General features: G+C 46.4%; 2 protein-coding genes across 2 annotated transcripts in view; both read right to left on the reverse strand.

Annotated features, from left to right (window-relative positions):
• Nucleotides 1-1,332: 1,332 nt before the first annotated feature.
• On the reverse strand, nucleotides 1,333-2,706 carry Gpr135 (G protein-coupled receptor 135). Its single transcript, XM_028788691.1, has one exon. It carries the CDS (start codon nucleotides 2,704-2,706, stop codon nucleotides 1,333-1,335), a length of 1,374 nt encoding a protein of 457 aa, XP_028644524.1.
• A 4,999-nt stretch (nucleotides 2,707-7,705) lies between these two features.
• Nucleotides 7,706-9,112, reverse strand: part of L3hypdh (trans-L-3-hydroxyproline dehydratase) — a 10,796-nt gene continuing 9,389 nt past the window's right edge. The window contains exon 5 of the mRNA XM_028789152.1: nucleotides 7,706-8,237. Coding sequence (XP_028644985.1) covers nucleotides 8,112-8,237 — 126 coding nt within the window. The 3' untranslated portion in view covers nucleotides 7,706-8,111. The remainder of the gene's footprint in view (nucleotides 8,238-9,112) is intronic.

The raw sequence follows: 9,112 nt of genomic DNA on the forward strand, positions 1-9,112 counted from the left end.
GTGCTTCTAAGTTATTGTAAAAAATTTTTTGCAAGTTTCTGAAAATATTCAGTTGGCTTGAGGTATGTCTCTAACCTTGTGCCAATGGACTTTCATCCCACCTTTTAACCCCATACCAATTATCTTTCTAATGACGACTATAATATTCTATACATAGCCATACCTGTGAAGCAGCAATCTGCTACCAAAAAATACTCAAACCTCTGAAGAGAAGATCCTCTCAGGCTGTTCTATGGCTATTCCAAGAATGTGGTCATACTTTTCAAACTACTTTTAGAATTCCATTTTGGAATCATATTTGGCAGTTAAAGGCTAAATGAGAAAGCCAGTACTATATGTATAACATGTATGTATAATACATATGCCTACATACATATTTAGCATCATTAAGTATATTCAAAGAATTTGATTTCAAATTACAGTTTCGGCTCTATAAAAAAAAGTTACCCCAATAGAGAAGGATTTTTCTGTATGAAAGTTATCATTATCATTATCGTTATTATTTTTATTTTAATGAAAATATTTGGAGTGGCAAAAATGCAGGCTATCAAACAGGAAGAGTTTAGAGGAAGGACACAGCCAGGGTTTTCTGAGACAGATAATTCGGGGTCTAAAATGGGCTTAGAAGAAACACTGGTTTTTATGTATAATATTAGATTTCTGTTTAAACAACCACAATATGTTCACTTTGTCCTTCGGACAGCTGGATTATATCTAGGAATAAACGACCTTTACAAAACCAGAAGTGGTTTAAAATAAACTCTAAATTTAAAAACTTGCACAAAAATTCTGGGAGGGAGAGCGCATCAATCTGGCTAATGATGTTTCTGCTCTAAGCCCCCAGAGCAGGTCAGTCGTGCAGCCTCTAGAATTTGAAGTTTTGCTGAGTGCTGGTGCAAGTACAGGGGCCTTCAAACGTACCGGAGGGGCTTAGGTCATTAAAAACAAACAAAAGCAAACACACAAAGAAGAAACAGAATTTGAATACAACTGTTAAGTTCAGGTCTATGATATATTTTGTTTTGTCTCACAGTGTGATTCCTGTAACATGAGCTCTTTAACAGTGAATTTCTCTTCTGTTGCTCTTTAAGCACTTATACCTTACAATGCTTGGTTGTGTGGTTTAAGATTGTTTTTGATTTTTTTGCATTTCACATTCCCTTGATTACTTTTGAAGAAAGAGAATGTTCTTTTACATCTTTTATGTTTGAGAATGAAGTGATAACTCGCCCACTCTTGTCGTTTTAAAATAAACGATTCTCCCCGGATTCCCACATCAGTCAATGAGAGGGGTGGAAAATTGCTATTACTAGGTGTCCACCCCAACCCTTCTTAGATGCTACTGTCCCCGGTTTCAGATTTGTGCTGTTTGCCGACTGCCATAACTGAGTCTGGTGGACCCTCACGGAAGAAGAGTACAACTGGGTTTTTTCGAGCCCACATGACCACTTCCCCTCCTGACCCACTAGCTGGATTGGAAGAAGGCATCCTGCTACAAGCCCCAAGCCTGTTGGCACAGCCATTTCGAAGGCGATTGCGACTTCTGGCCTGAAAACCTAGGCCTTGGCTAGGCAAAAAAGCATCCATGTTTCTAGTCCTGTACCCCTCTTCGCGGTTGCGTCCTAGGAGCATGGAAATGTTGGGGTTGCGGATGGCATATATGACCGGGTTGATAGCCCCATTGGCCCAAGTCAGCCAAACAGCTGCTACATTGAGCAGCGAGGGAGCCTGCGTGGCCTGACCCTGCCGGGTCGCAGCCAGCAGCACCAGGAAGCAGTAGGGGCCCCAGCAGCAGATGACGAAAACAATCATGATGAGCACGGTGGTGGCCGTGCGCACCTCGCTGAAGAAGCGCAGCACGCGTGCATAGGTGGTCATCGGCCGCACGCGAACATCCGACAGACGCACGGTCTTGCAGATGTGGTAGCGGCAGAAACACATCAGCAGGAAGGGCAGCAGGTAGCAAGCCACCACCAACCCCACGCTGTAGGCGGCGCCCAGCTGCGCAGGGTCTGGGGAGGTTCTGTAAAGGCAGCGGTGGAAGCTCTGCGGAGAGGGGGGCTCCCGGGGTGCCCCGAGCAGTTCCCAGGGCAGGGAGAAGCCGAGCGCAGCCAGCCACGCGCCGGCCAGCAGCTGCAGCGCGCGCCGCCGGCCCAGCTTGTCCCTCGGTGGCCGCACGATGGCGCAGTAGCGGTCCAGCGAGATGAGCGCCACGCTGAACGTGGACACGATGCCGAAACACGAACTGAAGAAGCGGCTGGCCGCGCAGAAGCTGCGCCAGGGCCCCGAGTCCCCCGGCGGCGCGAATAGGTCGAGGAAGGCGGCGGGTAGGCAGAGCAGCGCGGTGAGCAGGTCCGACAGGGACAGCGACAGGATGAAGGCGTTGGTGACCGTGCGCAGCTGCCGATGCTTCACGATCACCCCCATCACTGCACAGTTGCCCAGGCTAGACAGCAAAAAGATGAGCAGGAGCACGAGCGCCTGGGCGGCCACCGCTGCTCCGTGCCATAGCAGCGGTGCTGGTCCCCGAGACTCCGGAGCCTCCGACCTGCCCGCATCGCTCTGGTTTCCCAGCGTTACCGTGGCTACAGAGCTGAACGACAGCGCAGCCGCGGTGGCCGTGGAAGCGGCCCCTCCTGGATGCGCGCTACCTGGCAAGCCTGCACTCGCCGCCGGGCGACCCGGTGGCCGCGCCTGTTCCTCCATGGGGTCCCGCGCAGGCCTCTCTGTTCATCCCGCAGCAGGGTGAAAGGTTGTGCGGACCAGAACAGCAGCCACGGGGAGAGGGTGGGACTCGGCCACCACCCGGGACTGGTGGAACCTTGACGTGGGTTCCAGGCGTTGCCGAGGGAACCGCCTATTTACGCAGGAGCGCAGGGCGGGACGCTAGCCGGGTACCCCAGAAAAGCCTGCCTCCTTTTCCAGCCTGAGGTGACTAAGCCATGGGTCTGTTCGTCTGAGGGATGGCGTGGTCTACCTCCGGCACCCTGGCAGACCAGAGAAAGCTAGACCACCCGCAAACAAATGGCAGATTCAGTTGAGGTGCTCTTGCTCTTTTCTGTCCAGCATAGATGCCCCAGGGGAGGCTTTTATTTGGGGGCGGGGGGAGAGGGGAGGATGCTGCTGTGAGCATTTCTGGTGTACACAGGTAGGAAAGGAAAACAGCTCACACTTGGAGATCTTGAACGAGGTGGGGTGGGAGGTTCCAGTATTTCTGTATTTTGAGTGGGCAACAGAACCAGTCATGTTACTAGCAACTAGGTTCCAATCTCAGTTTCGGATAATGTAGCTCTGGGGTGAGGACCAAGAATTCATATTGGTGGTGATGATGGTGACCCAACGGCCACACTTGGAACACCACTGGTGCAACCAATTTGTTTCAGTAGACACCTTGCTGATACTCAGCACTGCTGAGGCTGGGCTCCCCTCTTAAGCCTGATCCTGAACAGGTGTTCTCTAGGACTGGCATGTGGATGGAGGAGGGACGACGTCAACTACTGTTCGAGGGGCTGGACCTCTGGGTGGTAACTGGAATGCATGGGGGAGAGATAGAAAGGGACATAGGTCCTGCCCCTATTTCCATCTGGTCTCTGGGATGTGGCATGTGTGCCATACAAGGCACTACCAGTCATCAGCACTTTGGCGAACACTGACTGGGGAGAGAGTGGACCAGGAAAGGCCAGGCTGCCCAGCAACATTGTATCTCTGGATTGTGGCTATGGCCTTGAGTAGGAAAGGCTTGATTAAACAGTCTGATTACCTGTGTTCTTTAAAGCAACTGTTTGCAGCGAAGTGTGGGGCCAGGGCCAGCAGCATCTGCACTGCTGGAAAACTTCAGAGATGCAAAAATCTGCTGATCTGATACTTGGGAGGAGGTCCAGACTCCTGAGCTTCAACAAGCTCTCCAGGATATTCTAACGCCCCCACAAGCTCAAGAAAGCCTTGAAGAATGTCTAGGACACTTGTGGGTCTTGGAATCCATATCAGTGCTACAGGGTTTATTTCAGTGTATGCTACAAAAAAACTTAGAGTTTAAATACAAGTGCATTTAAGGATTTCTCAGAATCAGTCTTACACAGTCTGGGCTAGATCGTCATGTTTGCATTCTTTGTTGGTGGGGGCTGTTCCGTGCAGATGATGCTTGGCTGCATTTTGTATCCACCCGTTGGTAGACTCCAGGAGCAGCTGCAACAATTAAAAATGCTTCCAGAAAGCCCCACATACCCTTCAGGCAAAGTCAACCCCAGATGACAATCATTTCAATGCAAAAATAGACAACCTATAGGTTGTTTAGTAAATACGATCTTCAGCCTAGTTTTAGGAAACAGTAAATAAAAGCCCTTGTCCCACAAGACTTACAGTCTTAGGCAAACACAAATACATTACAAGCAGATGAGTGTTTTATCTTAATATAAAACTCAATGGAGTAGAATGGAGTTGCTAGGGTAGTTAATAGACTTTTTATGCCAAACCACATTGGACTATTCAGAGTAGGGAGCAGAGGAGGAGAAGGAAGATGAGATACAGTGAATCCAGGCGACAAGACGTTAATGCTGAAGTTGACAGTGTCTGAATTCTAGGCCACAAGCAGGTGGTGTGAGAGGTGGTAAAGGGGAAAGGGAAATGTGTATGGTTTTCACCAGACAGCATTTGTGTGCTATACTATGGAGACTGAATGTTATGGAGGTATGGTAGTTTGAATATGCTTGGCCCAGGGAGTGGCACTATTTAGAGGTGTGGTCTTGTTGGAGGAACTGTGTCACTGTGGGTGTGGGCTTTAGGACCCTTGTCCTGGCTGCCTAGAGTCTGTCTTCTCCTAGTAACCTTCAGATGAAGATGAAAGCAAGGCAGGCGGGTGATAGAGTCAGCAAGACCCAATGGTGAATTTCTGGTGTCATTTCAGTTTGACACTTGCTTATGGAAGCCAGCCCCATCCTTACCTAAAAGACAGACTTCCTGAGTATTTTAGGGTAAAGAGAAGTTGCTTGGTAAGGACCCACTCGCCTGTGAAACCTGAGCTCCATCAGGTCATTAACATAGATTTGGCAAAAAATGTTTTGCTACCAAAGGGGAGTCTCCCTCCAGATACCGGAGAGTATTAGAAACAGCCCAACCCAAGCCCAATCAAACCAACGCTGCATTTTAAGACCTTAGGTGAGCAGCTGCATAGACGTATGAACATTGCTCTAAGAAGGACTAGTACACAATGTGTGGCTTTTTGAGGGTTGAAGAGTAGCCCAATTCTTGGAGAATCTAGATTTGAAACAAGAAGGGGGTATGGACTCACACAATTGGAGTATCCCAGTATCAACCCAATGGTCTAGGGAGCCTCACTGAGTCAGTGTGGAGGTGACCCTTGTACCAAAGAGTTAGGAATCCTGCTCTCACAAGTACCACACCTGAATGCAAGAAAGCAGCACAATCTACTATGGGTGCGATGGACCCTATGGTAAACCATTCTATCTGACAGGCCAAGCAGTTTCCAGAGAATAACGACACAGAAACCAGATAGTGGTTAGAGGCAGGAGGATCGTGTATCTAGAAGCTTGAATCCCAAGGGGCGGCACTGGGGTGGAAGCACACTAGCAGACAGACAAGACTGCTTGTTTTATCATCTTTAGACGACTACATTTAAACACTCAGGGGCGGTGCCACTGAGGAGAAGGAGGTTGTGGATGCTCCAGTCTGTTGACAACGGTAAGCCTTGAGATGGACTGGGTTGCAGGGAGCAGTGTTTACAAGCAGAATCAACATCGCTCCCATTTGAATGTCAGTGGAGGTGGGGTTGGTCTCCATAGTCTTTTTGACTTCAAGGGAGGCAGAGCAAAGGATAGGATAGATTAGAATGTCGGATGTTACGCATTGTTGGTTTGTTGGAGTCACACAGCCTCTGGACTGACTATTCGAGCCATTCAACCTGCTTGTCCAGCATCTCCTTACTGTATATCTAAATGGGATGAAGCTATGCGTCTCACAGGTGAGGCAGAGGGCTCTACCCTGAGACCGTTAGTGGAGACTGTACTATCTGTACACAATTCTAAAGAAGGAAGAGACCCCAAAGCCATCTGTTCTTTATTATCCCCCAAAACCGAGGATTCCTTACTGCCACGGATAAAGTTCTACACCCTTGGTAGCCACAGGATACCAACAGCAATGTGTTGTTTTCAGTAAAGGGTGTGTGTGTGTGTGTTTGGCCTTATTAATAAGACACAAGATTAAGAGAACATAGTGATTCTACTTTTATTTCTTTAAATACAGCACTTCACCTAATCTATGGAAATTTAGTCACGCTGAGTTAATAAGAATGCCCCTTTTTCCTTTGAGTTAAGCCATGGGTTTTGACCCAAAACCACAAGTACTTGGGGGTAATGGGGAAATAAAAAAATTACTTTATATTTTTCTTTAGGTTAGGTAATGAAGGTTTAGACACTCCCCCACCCCCAATGGGTCAATAAAGGCTTGCTGGGTGAGACTACCACTTAGCATAGATTAATTCAGTATTTAGTGTGGTCAGAACTGAAGTATATTACACACCTCATAGGAGATATACCAAAATTTCTGAAGGTACCACAGATAATGTTTCAGTTTAGGATGGCAGATGATAATCCATTTAATTTTTAAAAGACAAGGCCTCAATATGTTGGCTGACCTCAAACTTTATAATATCCTTGGCTCTGCCTCCTCAGTGCTGGGATTATAGGCATGTGTCCCCACACCTGGCTATCAAGCACTGTTTTTTTTTTTTCTTTTTTAATCGGCTCAAAGGTAAATATTAACTGGCAAGAATGCCAATAACGAGATGTCTTCATATTAAAAGTCTAGCAAGCAGGTGATTGTGGAGAGTCAGGCTGATCCAGGGCTTTCTCAGGGGCCCCCATGAAAGGACAATAGGAACCTAGTCTGTGCTCTTGCCCAGGGACAAATGTGGCAAAGTCCAGTCTGGAACTGGGGTCAGGACCCGGAGGGAGCTAAAAGTTTCCAATCCTGGAAACTTGGCTTTCCCCACTGAAGACTAGAGTTATCCATCCTAGGGACTCTGTGTGCTCGGATTGTGATGTCCTGGGGTATCTTGTGCTTCTTTTGTGTAGCACTGCTTGGGTAGCTTCCTGCTGACTTTGTCCCATGGGATGACAGCTTTCTGCTATCTCTATCCCATTTCCCCTACAAATACTATACAAAATGGTGTACTAGTTAGTAAACTTGCTTGGCATAAGATATGGCATGTGCAACACCTCCTGAGCTCACTTGTTCTATCTTTGTTATCTATGATCTTCTAGACTTTTCTCCTCAGGGCCCTGTCAGTGAAGAACAATTCACCAGTCAAGGTCAGCTGATGGAGCATGAGATTCATTTCACTGCAAAGATTAATTTTTACTTCACGCTTGTATTTCAATAACGTAACATGAGGTTGTGTAACCAAAGGAAAAACAATCAACTGAAAACACAAGCAGAATACCACCCCCCCCAGCCAAATAGCATCATCTAAAGAGATAGCAAAAGTCTGGTTACCAGTTGGTCTTTGCAGCACTACTTGGTGACTTTGTGACACTTGGGTACCAGTTGGCATAGAACGGGGGCTCTATAGTAAAAACAACACCCCAGCAGCAGCTGTAACAATGTCTGTCAAAGAAGCTGACTCCTTTTGATCCTCCCAAGATTTATCTATGCCAGGTGTTGAGAACATTATAATAACCCACCTCCATGATACTTATGGACGGCTTTATTTTATTCAAACTGGAACATTAAAATAACAAACATAACATTTACTACTGTGTGGTCTATAGCTGCAGTGAGCATTCAAAGAAACTTACAAGTATTGTCATTTCCATAGCATAGATTAAGTAACTGTGTTTTAATTTTGCATGGTATACTAATGATTAAAAAGTTTCTGAATTCTTAGCACTCTGTTTTCCCCATTAGTGACAATTATGCTCAAAAGGTTGCTAAATAGGGAGTATAATACCTTACTTTTAGACACAGTATACTGTTTTAGAAAGTATACAAATTAGCCTATAAGTGTAACTGGATATTGGTTTGCACATAACACAGAGAAAACATCATTTAGAGGTGATTACTTTCTAATGAAAACCTTTAAGACTTATGAAAAAAAGTCACTTGAGAAGAAAGCCATCCCTTAGTGGGTCACCGTCTTCCACTGTCAGGTTTGCTGTCCCTGTGTAATGGGCTTGTCCTGCAACTTCCACTATGACAGCTTTGAAATCTCCACACTTTGCTTCCTGAAAAAGAAGACAAAAGGAGCAGACTAAGAAGCTCCCCCAGTGTCCAGTATCTCTAAGGCTTGTCTCTTCCATCTCATAACTAGAGGAATCTACATGTCAATCCTCGGGCACAGGAAGGTTTTGAAGTGAGTGACAAAGTCAGATGTGTGTTTTAGTTAACTTACCTGGAAAACGGGACACATGGGAGAAGAGAGTCTAGAAGCTCAGAAACCTGCTAAAAGGGAACTTTAGGCTACACAGCAACATCCTATCTCAAAAGAGAAAACAAAAATTCTGATTCCTAACTGATACCTGGTGTCATAAGGCAGCATTTAGTGGGGTGGAGAGAGAGAATACAAGGTAACTTTGAGGTGGAATGGATAGCTCGACAATGCAGACAGATGGGAAATGGTGAATATGAACAATTTGACCATAGTTTCCAGCTTGAAAGCGCCTTATTTATGCCCCTAACACAGGTGAAAAAAAAAGAGTATGCTGTTTTGAATAAGAATGGCTCTGTGGCCTCATGTTTTGGAGTGTTTGGTCACTGATTGGTGGAACTGTTTGGGGAAGGATTAGGAGGTGTGGCCTTGTTGGAGATGTGTCACTGGGGAAGGCTTTTGAGGTAGCCTATTTCATTCTGTTTTCTCTCTGCCTCCTGGTTTTGGACCAAGATGTAAGTCCCCAGCTACTGCTCCAGAGCCAAGCCTGCCTGCCTGCTGCCATGCTCCCAAACATGACAGTCATGGACTCTGGCCCTCTGGACCTGCTAGTTCCAAATTAAATGCTTTCTTTTATACATTGCCTTGGTCATGGTGTCTTATCATAGCAATAGAAAAATAATTAAGAGAAAAACACATGAGAGAGAGAGAGAGAGAGAGAGAGAGAGAGAG

Source organism: Grammomys surdaster, unplaced genomic scaffold (genome assembly GCF_004785775.1).
Source record: "Grammomys surdaster isolate TR1022 unplaced genomic scaffold, NIH_TR_1.0 127, whole genome shotgun sequence".
In the NCBI taxonomy this organism is placed as follows: Eukaryota; Metazoa; Chordata; class Mammalia; order Rodentia; family Muridae; genus Grammomys; species Grammomys surdaster.

Bases quoted from the DNA above. Each gene is read 5' to 3' on its own strand.
- Gpr135 (XM_028788691.1), bottom strand. From the start codon at position 2,706: ATGGAGGAACAGGCGCGGCCACCGGGTCGCCCGGCGGCGAGTGCAGGC.